This window comes from Gekko japonicus, unplaced genomic scaffold, assembly GCF_001447785.1.
Source record: "Gekko japonicus isolate JY-2015 unplaced genomic scaffold, Gekko_japonicus_V1.1 scaffold302, whole genome shotgun sequence".
Lineage (NCBI taxonomy): Eukaryota > Metazoa > Chordata > Lepidosauria > Squamata > Gekkonidae > Gekko > Gekko japonicus.
In genome coordinates this window covers 184,663-203,123 of record NW_015170283.1, presented here as the reverse complement: position 1 = coordinate 203,123, position 18,461 = coordinate 184,663, and the positions used below count along the sequence as shown (strand labels likewise).

Genomic DNA, 18,461 nt, shown 5'->3' with positions numbered 1-18,461 from the left:
CCCTTCCCCCACCTTTCTCCCCCCCCCCCCCCCCCCCCTTTGGCCGTTCTGCCAGCATTTTCTCCCCCTCGCCGCCGCCGCCGCTCTTCATCCTTGCCTTCCTGCCGGGTCACATCAGGTAACGGTCTCCGGGGAGAAGTGAGAGGGGGAAGGAAGAGACCCGTTGCGGCGCTGGGAATCCTCCCAAGCGAAAGGAGGCGCTGCTGGAACCTCTCGGAACGAGACCCGGGTCTTCCGCCGAGTCCGCTACGCTCGCCTCTTTGTCCACGGTGGGGAAAAGTGTCGCGCAGGTTCCGCCTGAGCTCGTCATTCAGCCGCCCCGGGCCGGGCTCCGTCCCTCACACGCGCGCCGCCGCAGCCGCTCCTCTTCCCTCCCTTCCGTTCGGCCGTTGGTCTTTCTGTGGGGGCGCGCGCACGCGCAAGGGCGCGGGCCCAGGCCTCGCCCTCCCTCGCGCCCCGAGCGGGACGGTCCCGGCGCTTCCTCTTCGCCTGAGGCTCCTCCGCGCCTCCCTCCTGCCCAGTCGGCGAGAGCGGGCCGGGGCCCGGCTCCCCAGCGGCGGGGGCCATGGCGGCGAGCGCCAAGCGGAAGCAGGAGGAGAAGCACCTGAAGCTGCTGAGGGAGATGAGCAGCCTCCCGCCCAACCGCAAGTGCTTCGACTGTGACCAGCGCGGCCCCACCTACACCGACATGACGGTGGGCAGCTTCGTGTGTACCTCCTGCTCCGGCATCCTGTGAGTTGAGGAGAGCAAAGCGGAGGAGGAGGAGGAGGGGTTGACTTGGCGGAGGAAATAACCGAGCGCTTCCGAGTTGGGGGAGGCGGGGGGGGGGCAGGAGCTAAGGAGCAGGCGAGCGGGAGCTGATAAAGACTACGGGTACAGATAGTGGGTGTGGGTGTGTCTGAGAGAGTGAAAGGTAACGGGAGGTGGAGGTAACCTGGGGAGGAAGCGCGGTGAGGGGAAGTCCCTCCCCGCGGAAGGTAGGGAGTGGAGAGGTGTGGGTCATATGTTGTGGGCTGGAGCGAACATATGGGGTTGAAGAAAATGTGGCGCGTTCTTGTTTCTTGGGTAGCTGACTAGGTATGTGTGGTCTGGCGTGGTAGGTTGGCTGGGCTGAACAGAATGGGAGAAAGTTTATAAAGCGAGGGGAGAAGTGGGTTAGAGTGTGTTTCTGGTGTGGATAAATGTCAGGCCCTGTAGATTCTTCCTCTTGTGTAGCATGCTGCTTAAGAGTTCGAGAGAGGGTGGAATTTTAATTCTTCCAATGGGCAAGATGTTAGTTACCAAGGCTAAAAGAGGCTTATTGATCTCGCTGTATTCAGTGGAGTGTACAATATAGCCTTTGTAAGGAAGGGGGTAGATTTGGTCTCCTTTACCAAGGTTCCTATTGTGTCAAAGTACAGGAGTAGACAAGTGCTGTTTGTGGTCTGGATTAATACTGGAAGCATGTGAAATAGGTTGGGAGTGCTGGTCAAATGTTATCTGTAAACCCAAGTTATAATCAAATGGGAATGTGTGAGAGCATTTCCCCCCATAAATGTCTACTCAGAATTCTTTGTTTGGAACTTACTGAACACATTTTATTTTAGTTTAATGACTTAGAACAGGAAAGCAGTTAATGATTATTAATAACGGTTCTGTGTTTGCTGTGTTGTTCCTTTTGTACATTACCGTATTTCTGTATGCTCTTCTATCTCAACTAATACTATACTTACATAGATAGCTGGGGGCAGTCCAAACTGATTACAGTAACTTGTAAATAAGTTGGTCAGCTCTTTAGAGCTTCGAACTTATGTACTTTTTACTTTTAAAACTTTTAAAACCTTAAAATGCTATTGCATGTGCTGATTTTTATTTGAACACCTATGATACACAGTTTACTAAGTTTAATTTATAGTGTTATTTATGTTGTATCTTGCATCTGAATTAAATTTTAATGACAGTAGTGTTTTTTGTATAGCAGATCCTAGCATCAACCATACCACCAATACAGTACATGAAATGGGATCCAACGGTCTAAGAGTAAGAAGCAGATCCTTGATTCTGTCTTCTGTAGCTCCATTTAAAGGATCTTGAAGTCTAGGGAAAGTCTGTGCATGAAACTTGGTGAATTGTTATGAACCAATGTTGTACAAGACATCTCCTATATACTCATGTTGTAGTACTGTGTCCTGAGGTCACTGAACTCTTTGAAATGAATTGTAGATACAAACTGATAAAGATATACTAAATAGAATTAAGGACCCCAGTCTCTTTAATATCATGGAAAGAAAAATGCCTCTTAAATACAGTTACTATTTTGTTCATATTATTTTAACAAAAAAGTACTTTGTTATTGCATAAGGAACCTTTCACATGTGAAGTCACTACTACTATTTCCATTGAGTCACAAATCCGGCCTGCAGTAAACTCTAATCTTAGATAGAGGTGTAGGTTAAGGTGCTTTCAGAGCTTCCGGTTTAGTAACCAATTCACCAAGTTTCAGGCACAGACTTTCCCTAGACTTCAAGATCCTTTAAATGGAGCTACAGAAGACAGAATCAAGGATCTGCTTCTTACTCTTAGACCGTTGGATCCCATTTCATGTACTGTATTGGTGGTATGGTTGATGCTTCTGTAATTGAAACGGATGTTATCAGTTTTCAAACTCTGTAGTTGCATGGGCCATCCACTGTACTGTATGCATTGCACTAATCTGTTATAATACCAAGTGTAGATTTGTTGGTGGATGCATCACTATGAGTGAATTTCATGCCCTTGCTAAGTCTGAAGACAAATGTATATGTGTGTTAAGAATGGGTTTATTGAAATCATCAAGAAAAAAGGGTAATTTCAACCACTGGTTTAAATAAAAGTGCATCTTTGTTGGCCCCCACAGTCGGTAGGAGTAACGAATGGGCAGCTTTATTTAAATTTAAATGCAACTGAATGAACCATAAAGCGGCAATGGCCAACTATGTGAAAGTCAAGACAAGGGGTTCTCCCATGAGCCCTTGGCTTATAGTGGGTGAGTCACCCTGCACCTGGTGCAGGTCAAGTTGCCCCCTGAAGGTCCAGCCCTTCAAGCAGCAAAGTTTTAGGGGAAGACCTGTTCAGGGGGTCTCGCAGGCCATCCGCATTCTCCGCCTAGAGCTCTTGCTCACGGTCAGGTCCTTCCAGACATCCCACCCTCCGAGCAATGGGGGGGGGGGTCTGCCTGCTGGTGCTCACTAATTAACAACCAAATCCTGCCTGATTCCTGCCACGAACAAGGGTCAAGCCTCTGCTCTGGGCCCTTGTCCCCAAGCAATGACTAATGGCACCCCTGAGTCCTTGCTGCAGGTCATCCAGAAAGATCTCATTGCCAAGTTCTGACAGATGGACTCCATCATCTCTGTATAAATATACCAACTCAACCGTTGTGCAGAAAAGGGCAACTAGAATGTTAAAAGGGTTGGAACACTTTCCCTATGAAGAAAGGTTGAAGCGCTTGGGGCTCTTTAGCTTGGAGAAACAACAGCTGAGGGGTGACATGATAGAGATTTACAAGATTATGCATGGGATAGAGCAAGAAGTACTTTTCTCCCTTTCTCCCAATACAAGAACTTGTGGGCACTCAATAAAATTGCTGAGCAGTCAGGTAAGAACAGATAAAAGGAAGTACTTCTTCACCCAAAAGTGATTAACACATGGAATTCACTGCCACAGGAGTTAGTGGCGGCTACAAGCATGGATGTCTTCAAGGGATAATTGGATAAACATAGCAGTAGTCCATCAGTGGCTATTAGCCACAAGGTATAGATAGGAACTCTTGGTCTGGGGCAAGTGATGCTCTGTATTCTTGGTGCTTGGGGGGGGGGCAACAGTGAGAGGGTTTCTAGTGTCCTGGCCCCACTGCTGGACCTCCTGATGGCACCTGATATTTTTGGCCACTGTGTGACAGAGTTTTGGGCTGGATGGGCCATTGGCCTGATCCAACATTGGCTTCTCTTATGTTCTTATGTAATTCCAGAATGTGGGATATAAAACCTGAACCCCACATCCATGGCTTTCTTAAGCTCCCTTATTGGCCTTACGATGGGCCTTATCAATGCCCTTTCCAAGACCTCCGTGGAAGGATGGCGGACCAGGCCAAGCAGACCCCAGGCCAAACGTGCCTGAATAACCTGCATGTCAGCCTTGGCTTGAAGTATCAGGACCTTGCCCTTAATCATACCAACGTCATTCCCACCCAGATGAATGACCAGGATATCCAGAGGAGGACTGCTCCTCCCCGCAAACAATGGGGGCATCAGCCCTGAACATCAGAGACCATGACGGCCCTGCTGCTCTATTGTGGCCCAGTCACTGAGGCCAAGTTGAGACCCTATTGCTGTGTATCCTGCCTGGTGGGCTACCCAGAAGACCATACTGTGGTTTGCAATCACAATCATCAGCCTCCAACAGTGCCTAAGGGAACCTAAAACCAAGAAACAACAACAAAGAACAAAACAGTGAACATAGCCAACCCTAACATGGATACCAAAGGTTGAACGTATGAACACCACCTCCCCACCTTCTGTATGGCTGGGCCAGGGTAGCCCATGGTAGCAGCAGTAGAGGCAGTCCCAATCCAGAAGGAGTACATCCCAAAACACGCTCCCGTTAACCCCAACTTGGCCAAAGCCCTTGAAGTCATTGCCCAAAACTAGTATTTCTTCAAGGGCGTACAGTCAGCATGCAGAAATAAGGAGCTGCCTGCCTCTCCACAGTGACCAGTTTATTGATGGAGAGCTAGTACAGAATAGAGGTCATTTTTAAGGCAAGGGCCTAATGTAATCTCAGTCCCCTTGTGCTGCTGGTCTGTCTTAGACCGATGAACTTGGTTGATCACTTGGTCATGCATGAAACGGATGTCCCTGTATTGAAGAGCTTGATCAAAACAATCTGAGTGTGACTCTCTCACCAGCTCGCTAACCTGTAAGGCACCAAAGAAGGCCATCAAAGCTGCTGCATGGAATAGGGCACTTCCAAATTCAGAGTGGCAAACGTCACTCCACAGCCTATATGGGCCCTTCAACACCACAGGTGAGATGGGCTGCCGGTCATCCCTGCATGCCCTCGACTCTCAGGACCAGCCCTCAAGCATCTTGCGAAGGTGAAAATCCCCTATAGATTCTGGCAAGCCCTGGGCTTTGCTATTAAAAGCCAAAGTGGCTAATTTACCCCTAATGGACTTCATCGCCAAGACCTTACTTTTCAACATCACACAATACTGCATCAGATGGTCCACTGGGATTGGCCAAGAATTCTGTGGCCCTGCCTCCACCCTAAAAGTCTCAAATTGTTGGACTGCACGGCCATAAACTTTCTGAGTACTGGGGGCTATTGCTAAGTCGATCACCTTGTGTGCTTTGGCTTACTAAGCTGCCAAAACTCCAGGGCCTCTGGGGCCAGCTGATGAAACCTCTCCATCTGTTTATGGGACGGAGCATCAGCCACCCCATTACTAACCCCAGGGACATGCTTGGCGAGGGAAAAAATTCAGCTGGAGACAACACAGAGTGAAAGACTGCACTAAACCCATTACCCTAGCAGATTTGGATGTGAGGAACCTGATGACCCGAACTATTGCCAAGTAAAGCACTGTGGTGTTGACCATCTTATCACCCCAAACCCACAGTGACACTAAAATGGGGAAGAATTCCGGGAAGCTAAGGTCTCTGCAAATGTTCCCTCTAAGCCAGTCATCAGGCCACTGGTCCGCACATCAATGTCCGCGGAAATAGACCCCCTAAGCCAATGGAGCTGGCTGTATCAGAATGAATATTTCATTTGATCAGGCTGTGAGGGTGGTTCGTAGGTATGGGGCAGTGGCTGAGATGGCTAAGTGTGGTATTAAGTCTGCCTTTTGCCTGTTACCAGTGCACCCTAATGACTTTGAGCTTTTGGAGTTTACCTTTGATGGCCAGTTCTATATGGATCGGGCCCTGCCCATGGGGTGTTCCATGTCTTGTGCAGCATTTGAACACTTCAGCTCATTCCTTGAATGGGCTTTGTAGCACAAAGCGGGCCTCTCTCTGACATGGTTCACTATCTTAACGACTTGGAGGACACGAAAAATTCCCTTGCCAAGTCTGAAGACAAATGTATATGTGTGTTAAGAATGGGTTTATTGAAGTCATCAAGAGAAAGGGGTAATTTCAATCACAGATTTAAATAAAAATACATCTTTGTTTAGATGCATCTTAAATTAAAAGTTCCCACAGTTTGGTTGCTATAACCATAAAACTGTGATTTTAAATTGAATCGGCCTTTATACAAATGGAGAAGGCATGCTGTTCAGTTATTAAATATTCAGCATAAAATGAAGTAATACTAGGAAATTATAAAAATACATTACTTATTTTTAGGTGGTAATGTTCATTACTTTAAATAGCATCTATTATGAGCAGCCGTAACAGGTTTTTATAGATGTGTGCAGGTTTGGAATCAACAATAGAAAGTGCTTCTTTCTTTCAGTGTTACTTTCTGTTTCAATCTCTTTCTTTGTCCTATGGCTTCTTGCTCCTACCTGCCTCACCCCCCCAAAAAATTAATTTCATCCAGGTTGATGGTAGATTCAGGTGGGTAACCGTGTTTGTCTGAAGCAGCAAAACAAAATTTGAGTCTAGTAGCACCATTAAGACCAACAAAGTTTTATTCAAGGTATAAGTTTTGTGTGCGTGCACACTTTCTCAGGTATAATAAGATGGAAATTACAAGTCTAAACATACAGTTACAGGGTGAGCAGTAAATTAGCATACAGCATAATGAAGATATTTAACAGTTCAACACATCATCAGCGACTTACAACCTCTACTGGATAATGACCGTTGTCTTTCACAACTTACTGAGGGGAAAAGCTGTTCTTACACACAGAAAGTCTCAAACAACTCCTCACCCACAATAATACAATATCTAATTTGAACATGAACACTGGTACCAGAGCTTTCAATAAACCAGATGCCAACTTTGCTGCCACATACACCCAGACAACACAAACACTGGACCTAACATCAACTGTACCATCTCAGGCTTATTCACATGCTCACCTTCTAACATTATATATGCCATTAAATGCTAACAATGCCCTGCGGTTCTCTACATAGGAAAAACAGGTCAACCCCTACAGCAAAGGATAAATGGACACAAGTCTGACATCAAGAATCACGAAACTTGACTTCTGGTTTTGGCGACTCACATGGCAGGCGCGCTCCATCGGAGCTCCGATGGGGTGGCCTGTGACTAGGCGGATGGGAGGGGTGCTGGTTGATCTGGACACACACACACACACCCCGGAGTCCTTGGAGGGGAATCCCAGCCTGGGGTGTGAGAGGTGCCTCTCCCTCATTTCGTTTTCCATTAACTAAAAGGAGCCAAGGGATCGAGGCTCCTTTTTGTCCTGATAGGTCCAAGAGGCGCACACCGGGCGAGCAAACAAGTGATCAAGCGAAACTACAAAGTTTACCCTTCCTCCACAGCTGGCATGGAATGAAGCGTGAGTGCTATTTCTCTTTAACTGGTTATGCGGTTAAGCGCCCAAGTGCGTAATGAGGCGGGGGGGCATCTGCCCCCCCCCCCCACAACCTTAAATGAACTCTTTAAGCGACAGAAGGGGCTAGAGGCAACGGCAATTCCAAATTCGATCAAGTAAAGTACAGATCTGTTTAAAGCGACTTCATAAATGAGTTTTCAGTGACTTTTAAAAACTTTCTCTGAACTGTAAACAATGACTTCTCGGTCAGAAAAGATGGCGACGAGACCAAAGCACTCTCCCGGAACTGCAAGATCAGCACATCTGGTTGCTAAACCAGAAGCGAATACTGACCTTCCCAATATGCTGGCTACAGCGTTGCGCCCTCTTTTGGATCAGATGACTAACCTCAATAATAACTTTGAAGCACTCCAAAAACAGCTGAAAGAGACTAAAATAAAAACAGAGGAGATGGCAAAAGAAATGAAAAAGGTTGAAGCCAAGTCAAAAGTAATTCAACAAAGACTGGAGATAGTGGAGAAAGAGAAGATCTCTGATAAAGACCAGCTTTTAAGACTTCAAATCGAAAAATCAACTTATGTTCTAAGATTTCAAGGTGTTCCTGAACAGAAGGGTGAGAAACTGAAGGAAATCTTAAGTGAAGCGTTGACCCCAATGACAGGTTTAACAGCGGATTTCCTACAAAGCGATATGGATATGATCTGTCGGACATATCCAGAATTTATTAAGAAAAAAAACTTGCCTGGGGAAATAATGGTGAGATTCTCAAAGAGATCTGCAAGGGACGTGGTGCTCAAGGCCACAAATGGGACAACTTTAAAAATCAAAGACGAAGAAATCAGAGTCTTAAAATACATACCATTTGAAATAAGAATGAAGAGAAAACAATATAAAAACTTAACTAGCTTTCTGCAGAAAAATTCCACACCATACAGACGGATAATACCTGAGGGACTTGTCTTCAACTACAAAGATAGAAAAGATTGTCTTTAAAGCAAAGGGGTTTTTGGAACAGCAACAAAGACCAGTGCATGACAAGACAGCTACAGAGGAACAAGACTTGGAAGAAGAAGGTAGCGCATATGGGTCAGAAAGTTCGGGAAGCATGGTGGGCAGTAACCCAGAAGAGGACTCCGAATCAGATAAAGGAGTGGCGACCCCAAAACACCTGAAGGTCCAATGGAACTTTGATAAAAAGAAGCTCAGAGGAAAGAAGCTGACATAATATAATCTTATAAGTTTGAAAGTTAAATTGATTAAACTGTAATTACCTGATTTAATCATATAAATTCCAGTTTGTAAGGAAGCAATAAGAAATAACCATTCCATTAATTTTACTATTGTTTAAGCTAATGACTAACCTTTTTGTATGATCCTTGTGTAGCTTATGTTTTAGTTTAGTGTTGTAGTGATTGTAGTGTTAGTCTTTGTAGCAAAAAAAAAAGAATCACAAAACTTGAGAAAACTGTAGGAGAGCACTTCAGCCTTCCTGAACATCCAACGGGTGACCTCATAGTTGCTGTTTTATTGTGAAGGACCTTCAGGAACCGACTAGAAAGGGAAATTGCTGAGTTGCAAGTTATTACGAAACTCAGAACAATGGAATCCCCAGGACTTAACAGGGATATTGGTTTCTTATCTCACTACATATGCTAACTTCATACAGTCCTTACATCTGTATTCTCATCAATCCCCCAGAAGGGCCATACCGCTTCTTTATTTTATTTTATTTCTTATTTGGATAGTAGGTTGTAATGTAACATAATGAATAGTAGAATGTAATGTAATTTGGAATGGTAGATTGGAATGTATTTCTCTGGTCTGGGAACTGGAGGGATAACAACACAACCGATCACCCCACTTCAAAGAAGATGCTGTAAAATCGACTCCATGCTTGAGAGGAGATGGATGGAGCATAATGGCAGGGTCTCAGATAATTACTCTCTACATTCCACAATTAAGGATGTATCTGCCCATCAAATGTTGACATATTTATTTCCTTCACTATGTTTTCTCACAAATTAAACCGAAACAAATGCTTACCACATAAACTAAGCTTGTTATTCCTATTAGGTTCTTGAATCTGTTAAACATCTTCATTATGCTGTATACTAATTTACTACTCACCCTCTACTTATATGTCTGGACTGGTAATGTCCATTTCATTTTATCTGAAGAAGTCTGTGTGCACATGAAAGCTTATACCTTGAATAAAACTTTGTTGGTCTTGAAGGTACCACTGGACTCAAACTTTGTTCTACAAGCTGATGGTAGTTACTGATCACATAATTATTCTCTGTGAACTGGAAAGTAAGTATTCATGTGGCTTTGTGGGAAACGTCCTTGTTTATAATCGTAGTACTGAGCCAATTGCAGAGATCATATTTTTCCTAGGAATCAAATAGAAGTAAAAAGTCACCCAGGCGGATTAATGAATGGTACCTCGTAACTTGCCAGTCCCAGACCACTAGTATCAAGTCATAATATAAAGTGTGTGAACTATTTGTGCAATAAGTTGATTAACAAAGTCTTTTTCCACATCTTTCTTTACAAAAAAAAGTAGAATGTGTAAGTTTTGGTAAAAAATCAGCTTCAGTATTAAGAACTTAGGAGTGGGTTCCTACTAACTTTTCTGCTAGTGCATGAGGAACAAAGAGCAATCTCACCAAATTCTTCCCCTTGTTACAGTCCTTGTCGCATGTGGCTTTTTATCCATGTCAGTCCCACAATCCCTGACATAGACTTCTTGTGCATCAGAAGGGACTGCTTTTCTCTATTGTGCTGGGTGGAAAGCTGGGAATATCCCATTTTATATGTTTGTATTAAGCTCCAGTTTCATTTTAATAAACCAGGTTATTTTTGAAAGAGAAATTGAGTATAGTTCACTCAATATAGCCCAATGACTCCCCATCAGTTTCAGTGGACTTCCTCCCTTCATGTGTGTATGAATTTGGGAGAAAAGAAGGGGATGTCTTTGAATTTAGTTAGCTTAAAAAAAACCCCGTATGCTTGGACTCCTGTTTTGTGTTGTGGGACAAAGTATAGTCATTGAACCAACCCTTTGTAAGCAGTTGCACTGGAACTCTGCATTCACTGCTGGAACTGCTCTGTGTGGCTGTGATTCTGCAAAACAATAGGCATCATGAGGGTGTGGCCAGCAGCAACAAATCCTAGCGGAATGGTTATTAGTCATCCTGGACTGTGGTTGTGCTTTTTGTGTCGTCCCCCCCCCCCCCCCCCCCCCATTTGGGCTGGCATTACATCTCACTAACTGCATCTTTATGCACTGTGCATACTTACTCTGTGCTTCCTATGTGGGACACCCTGCTAGCAACTATTGGGAGGAAAAGAACAGAAAAAAGATTTTCCTGGATTGGATCAGGGGTCCTCTAGTTCAGCATGTTGTTGCCCAGAGTTGCTAGCCACTTGCCCTGAGGGGTGGGGGTGGGGGCAACATGCAGGGTATAGATGCAAAAGCTTTTCCTGATACTGTCTCCTAATACCGGTATTCAGAGGTTTACTGCTTTTTAATGTGAAGGTTCCCTCTAGTCAGAAGGAGCTATGGTGGCTCAAGTGGTTAAGACGCTGAACTGCAGGCTGGGGAAGGTCAGTAGTTCAGCAGTTCGAGACCCGAGTGTGCCGCATGACGGAGTGAGCTCCCGTCTCTAGTTCCAGCTCCTGCCAACCTAGCAGTTCGAAAGCAAGAAATTGCAAGTAGAAAAATAGGTACCACTTCAGTGGGAAGGTAACAGCGTTCTGTGCGCCTTGGTGTTTAGTCATGCCGGCCACATGACCACAGAAATGTCTTCGGACAGCGCTGGCTCTTCGGCTTTGAAACGGAGATGAGCACTGCAACCCTAGAGTCGGATTCGACTGGCTTTCGAGCAAGGGAACCTTTACTTTTACCTTTTTCCCTCTAGTCATCACTGATCATCCTTCATGAATCTATTCTGTCCCCTTTTAAAGCCATCTGTGCCCCTGGTATGAATTCCACAATTTAAATATTCTGTAAAAAATTGAGTTTAAAAAGTGCTTTCTTTTGTTTATTCTGAATCTTCTGCTGATCACTTTCATTGGCTGATCAACTTCATTGGCTGCCCATGCTCTATTATTATGAAAGAGGAAGAAAAGGCTTTCTTTATCAGCTTTCTTTACCCAAGGCATAAACTTAGAAACTCCTGCCATTTCCCCTTAGCTTTTGAGGCAAATGCACATGGGGATATGGGAGAAATTAGAAGCAGTCACAGTTTGAGGGGGCAGGAAATCTCTCTGTCTTGCTTAACTGTGTGGTTTGTGTTGTCATTGTATCCCCAGTTGGAATCTCCAGATAGGAGTTTGTGTCCCCAAGTGAAGCACCTGTAAGAAATTGGAGCAGTGGTAGCAATACACTGTGACAGTGGTGGTTCTTCTTGGCTTTTTGTACAAAGTGCTCTTTGTCTGGAGATCCCATCACTGAAGCCCCCACCTATATGTGTGTTCTAAGTATGCATGACATGAGGCTGAAGTGTTGTAGCCCCATGCTGCATGCTCAGTCGTATGAGTGTCCTGGCTGCAGTTTATTTTGTGGTTAGGGGAGCTGTGAAAGGCTGCAAGCTTCATTTCCTAAGCTGTGCTGTGGCTGGGTATAGTTGCTCTGTGATTTCTGTGGTTTAGGTTTAAGCCAGGATTATTGCCAGTATAACATTATACTGAGATCAGGAGCAGCCGGGGGAAGCTTGGAATACTGACTAAGCCCTTCCCTTGCATCCCCCCCACCCCAGCAGTGCCCTTTCTTTGCTGATTCAGGAGTTAAACCAGCACCAAGGCACTGGCAAATTTCAAAGCTGCACTGGTGTAAAGGTTGGTTGCTATCTTAAGTGCTCCAGTAATAGGCAATGTGATTGTTTCCTTAAACTGGAAAGTTAGAAAGATTCTCAATCCTTACATGCACAATCTAGTTTTTAAGTACACTTAAAGAATCTATTAGGTTCTCTAGTCATTTTAACTTTTTGCTTTCAACTACTCAGACTTAAATAGATGTCTTTAATAGAGAATCTGATATTCTAGTAAATAGGTTGAAAGCACTTTACATTTTGTTAATAAGCCATCCAGTTTTGATTTTAAAAACCCATCCTTGTTTAGATCCTTTTAAATTTTCCATAAAATATATAGTAAGCTAACTGTAGACCTATGCATTAATATTCTGGAGAAGCTGCATGTAAAACAAGCCTTTGAAATATAAAAGTATTCAGAACTAATGAAGTTGAAGTCTAATTCCCAGTGTCGTTGTGGTGTGATAGTTAGAATATTTTACAGGTTCTTGGAGACCTGAGTTCGAGTTTCCATTCTGCCATGGAAGCCTGCTTAGTGAGCTTGGGCCAGTCACACACACTCAGCCTAACCTACAACACAGGGTTGTTGTAAGGATAAAATGGAGAAAAGGAGAATACTGTAATCTCTTTTTGGGTCCCCAGTGGGGAGAAAAGTGAGGTATAAATGAAGAATAACATACAGATATGTATTTCAAAGCAAACTTAATAAAATTGAGGTTAAGAGCTAATTTTTTTCTTATGATTTCTCAAACCTATTGTTTTCAGATGAATGTTCAATATTTAGCTAACCTGGGGGGGTTTTTTAGATTTTGGTAATGACTTTCTTAAAATTTCTTGTTTTATAGGCGAGGTTTAAATCCACCTCACAGGGTGAAGTCCATTTCTATGACCACTTTCACACAGCATGAAATAGAATTTCTGCAGAAGCATGGGAATGAAGTAAGTATTTATTGAAGAATTTCATAATTGTTGATTGAGTTGATTCCTCCGATTTATGGAGGTTCATCCTATGTCAGAAGGGCAACAGGATTTAAACGTCCATTCAAAAAATAAGAACATTTGAAAGTGCTGTATCAGAGGGTCAATAAGATATTTGTAAATAACATGGAGCCTCGGAAGCTGTGCAGGCTGCAATTTGACAACTACATCAGGAATTATATTTTGTAACACATGCCTGTTAAATGCAAAATGCTTTTGTTCTGCATATCCTGTGTAGGTTAACTTTTGTTGAGGATGAATACCATTTCTTCAGTTTGCAAGATCTGAACAAGGCTGTCTATGATAGGGTGTTTTGGAAGTGTTTAATTCATAGGTTTTCTATAAATTGGAAGCAACTTGATGACACATAACACACACACACACATTCACCCCACTCATGTTGCACAACAGGGTGGTTTCATAGTAGTATATTATAGGCAGTGTTTCAGTGATAGCAGAGGAGAAAATGCTGGATGGAACTGTTTGAAATGACCAGAAAAGTGTTGTAGGCTTGGTAACAGAAAAATATAGATTCCTAGGATTAGATCCAGAGGTTCTGTTTGGCAAATGGTGGGGCTTTTCCTTGAGACAAAGCTCTCTGTGCCAATGTCTATTATTAGTAAGATGGAACTTTTGGTTCTGATTTTTAATTCTCAGAACAGCACCTCTGATACTGTGTGTGGTTCTTCTAGCAGTTAATCCAACAGCGTTGTAGAACACTTAATGAAATCTGACTTCCTTTGATAAATTTGGTAAATGTTATGTTTAGAAGATGCTGAATGTGATATCTCAAAGTATCATATCTTGTGACATGAAACCCTATCTTAGCTCTAGCAAGCTGTTGAATTTTCTGCATGAGTGATGTATAACTCAGTTACTAAGCCCAGTGGAGTTGTAGATTTCTCAAAGAACATCTATAAATGTTGGCCTTTAGCTGTCTTACATATTTAGTGTGAAGTAACCTGCTTATTCACAGGGGCTGCGGTGGCTCAGTGGTTAAGACGCCAAACTGCAGACCGGAAGGTCAGTAGTTCAGCAGTTCAAGACCCGAGTACTATATGACAGAGTGAGCTCCCGTCTCTGGTCCCAGCTCCTGCCAACATAGCAGTTCGGAAGAAAGAAATTGCAAGTAGATAAATAGGTACTGCTTCGGTGGGAAGGTAACAGAGTTCCGTGAGCCTTGGTGTCTAGTCATGCCGGCCACATGACCACGGAAATGTCTTCAGAGAGCGCTGGCTCTTCGGCTGGGAAACTGAGATGAGCACCGCACCCTAGAGTCGGATTCAACTGACTTTCGAGCAAGGGAAACCTTTACCTTTACCTTTTTTTAACCTGCTTATCAATGAATACAGTTTCTAACACTTTCCTTAAGAATTGAAGAGTTCATTGAAAAGCAGAGTAGAATCTTATTTTATAAGAAGATAAAATAATAGTTCTTATATGTTGATAAATGTAGTTGAGGGCCAGTTTTTTACAGCTGTGCACTCTTGAAGAAAGTACCCTGGAGTGGGGGCTTCTTCTTTCATAAGAATACTGTTAAATGAAATACTGAAAACAAAGCTACTGGTATGCAGGGCATGCAGAAAAAATAGTTTGTATTTTTAGGCGCTTGGATGACCTGGCGCTTGGGCTTCTTTGACCCTGGTAGGCTGAGATTCTCTTCTCCCCTTTCATTACACAGATTGCATTAGTATTAGTTATCTGTAGTGCACTTATTCTAGCACAGCAAAGTATAAATTAGAGTAGCTTGAAGAAGGTAAGTTTATTTGACTAGAGCAGTGAATAAATACTATCTATCATAGTGCTTCTATACTTGCTCTCGGGTTGCCTGTGTAAATGCACCAGGAAAGTATTCTTGCCCTAATTTGTTAGGACATTTTAATTCCACCCTTTTTCCAAGGAGCTCAGGGTGGCATACCTCAGTATCCTCCATTTTACCCCCACAACTACCTGGAATTGGTTAAGCTGAGGTAAGGCCACAAAAAGTGAAGATTTCAACATGGATCTCCCAGATCCCAGGCCAGCTCTTTAACCACTACACCAAGCTAGTTGTGGAAGATAAAAAGATGACAGATCACAGCATGATTCAGATATATAAACAGCTCTTCTACTTCATTGCTGAAGTAGTGAGTGGGTGAATGCACAAAGGCATAATTTGGCTGGCATGGAGAATCTGACTTTCATATTTAGTAGAATTACATTTTTGTCATGAAGAGCTGTTACAGAAAGTTAACAAAAGGCTTATCAAACTACTGCCAAAGGGGCCCAGCTTTTTTGTTGTCATTTGGGAGTGATAATATCCGTCGGTGAGTGCTTACTGAGCAAGAATTTCTTCAGGTTTGTTGTTGGCTGTACTGAGTGCAGCTGACTCCAACTTTCAAGGACTGTGGATGGACTAGGACTGGATAAAGGATGTACTTGTCAGACAGACTACTGTCTCCCAGCTCAGGACATTGGATTGTATCTCTTTTCAGAGAGCCTCATGTTGTGATACTAGTCTCAGTTATCTGGAGCATTCCAGGAACTCTGTATGCACATATCCTCCTGTGGGATCTTCGTCAGTGACAGCTGGTCTACTTGATATCTGGGATAGTAGGCAGACTTTGCCTCCACTGCAGCATTTCCAAAGTGCAGTATGCTACAATCCCGATGGGAATTAATTAAGTGTATGTTTTACAGAACAAAGTTTCTCAGACGGGTCTGGGAATCTTTTGGGGGGTTCGCAAGGCTATTCTTGGGAGGGGGTGTCAGAGTCAGTGAGGAAAGCCTTTCTCACTCCCATCTTGCTAACAAAGGGCCCTCTTAGTTTTTTCTGAGTGGAGACATGGACTCCCCACCTCTGGGGAATGGGATGGAATCTCCTTCCCCCTCTTCTAAAGACTGAGAACTAATAGAGCTCCCACTGCCTGCAGTCATCTTAACTTTCAGGTCACCTCATGACATTAGCCAGAAAATTCACAGATTGGTACCTGGGAATCAGTGTTTCAGCCCTTGAATTCTAGTTGGTTGAATGGTTCCAATGAGGTAAATTCCTAATGCAGTCATCATAGTTACTTCTGGTATAAAACCAAACACTTTGTTTTCCCATGCAGAGGATTCCACCAGGGAGAGAGAGGCATCAGTCTTGACCCCCTGTACAATAACCGCAAGCTGTGGCTTTCAACTGAATACAGGCAGTTAAGGTTTTGTGTAACACTTACATGCTTGTTTCTGTTTTAAAGAGCAGGTTGAAAGATTTTCTAGGTCCCTTACATTCCTTTTCAGCTGGCCTCTATAATCCATAAGGAAATTCTTTGCTGTCTCCAGTGCGAAGTCCCTTCTAATCAAGGAGAGAAAACTGATTAAAACTTAGGCCAGAGCCTTTTGAGTTGTGGCCTTGTAGAATTAGCCTCTCTCTCGAAGGGAGGAGAACACTGATATGCTTGGGTTTCTCTTCCCACAATCCCTGGAGGTAGGAAATTGATGGCACTTTCCATCGAGGAGAGGTGGAGCCCAACCTCGGTCTTCTTCCTGCCTCCATCTGAGAGAGCAGTAGATTTAGAGAGCTCCTGAGATTTTCCTTTAAGGAGATCCTTTGGTTGCACTTTGTTTTTCTCTTTCCACATGTGTGCCTTTCAGTGTGCCTTTCCCTTTGTTTAAAAAAACCAAACTTTGTTCTTCTGGCCTTGTCTTCCCAAAGGCTGTTTGCCTTTTGCCCGCTGCTTCAGTCACAGTAATGTCTGCAGCTGAGGTCTCCGACCATGGGACCTCCTCTGAGAGAGAGTTGGGGGAGGTGATCCCCAGGCAGCGATCCCTCCAAACCTGCTTGCCCAGCTGTCTTGCGGAAGCAGAGCTCTTAGAGAGAGTCATAGGCCAGGAATCACCTGGCTTGGATCATGAAGAAGCAGGCTCAGGTTTTGGCACAAAACTGCACCCTCTAATGACCAGCTGGGATGGCCTATATTGGCCTGTCGGGCCTGTTCAACGCAGCCTTCTGTGGCCATTGCAGCAGTGAGTCAAAGGGAGACTACAGCTCCCCAACAGGGGGAAGTCAGGAGGGTGGACAGCCTTTTGTTACCCCAACAGGCTTCCAGGACTGGCTAGAACAATTTGTCTGCAATCAGTAGAGAAGGGGGGGGGAAGCTTCTTTACCCTCCCAGAAAAGGTGATGTGAGCCCTCTTTCCCCCCCAACCCTCCCTCTCCAGTCAAACACCTTCAAAAAAATTAACTACTTCAAGGCCTCTAGACACAGAGATACGCCAGGGCTCCTCTTGGCCAACAAAGGCTGCCTGTAAAAGCACCTTCCACAGTAGGAGCAATTATTCAAATTTGTCAGACTACAGATCTGAAGATAGGGATTCCCCCTTAGGCTCTGGGGATTCTGATTAAAAGGTAAAGGTTCCCTTGTTCAAAAGCCAGTCGAGTCCGACTCTAGGGTTGCGGTGCTCATCTCCGTTTCAAAGCCGAAGAGCCAGCGCTGTCCGAAGACGTTTCCGTGGTCATGTGGCCGGCATGACTAAACACCAAGGCGCACGGAACGCTGTTACCTTCCCACCAAAGCGGTACCTATTTATCTACTTGCAATTTCTTGCTTTCGAACTGCTAGGTTGGCAGGAGCTGGAACTAGAGATGGGAGGTCACTCCATCATGCGGCACTCGGGTCTCGAACTGCTGAACTACCGACCTTCCACAGCCTGCAGTTCAGCATCTTAACCACTTGAGCCACCGCAGCTCTGATTCTGATTAGGGGTGTGGGGAAAAATCGGTATTTTTCAGTTCGGGTCTGTTGGGCCCCCAAAATTTCTGTATTTTTTTAAAAATCCCAGATCCCGATATTGGTATGGTCATGGACCAAACCCAAGCCTAACTTGAGAGCCACAAGTCAATACCACAATTCATCCCAAGCACCAGCATCCAGTAAGGGAGGAAAACAGCATCATCATCAACAACAAAAGTGATGGCAGGCTAACTCTGGTGGAGGAACAGATGGTAAAATGAAGATCTTATCAGTTAATGTGAACGGACTTAATGGACCTCAGAAACGAAGAAGACTTTTTCACCAACTGAAAAAGCAAAAATTAGACATAGTATGGCCCCGGTCACACGGGCAGGAAACTGCAGAGGAGAAGCGTGGCTGTTTGCCCTGGAGCAAACTACTGCGCAGTTACGCGATCAGATCTCCTGTGGAGGTCCTGTGGAG

At 44.2% G+C, this 18,461-nt stretch overlaps 1 protein-coding gene across 10 annotated transcripts in view; it reads left to right on the top strand.

The window, feature by feature from the left end:
- Positions 1-104: 104 nt before the first annotated feature.
- The window catches only part of AGFG1 (ArfGAP with FG repeats 1), a 49,872-nt gene continuing 31,515 nt past the window's right edge, over positions 105-18,461 (top strand). For 5 of the 10 annotated variants that reach the window (XM_015417851.1, XM_015417848.1, XM_015417847.1 and 2 more), the window contains exons 1-2: positions 107-732; positions 13,149-13,242. In XM_015417851.1, the coding sequence (XP_015273337.1) occupies positions 566-732; positions 13,149-13,242 (261 nt within the window). In that variant the 5' untranslated portion in view covers positions 107-565. Of the gene's footprint in view, positions 733-1,043; positions 1,078-13,148; positions 13,243-18,461 lie in introns of those variants that run through there. The other 5 variants (XM_015417842.1, XM_015417845.1, XM_015417844.1 and 2 more) reach the window with 5 other exon arrangements.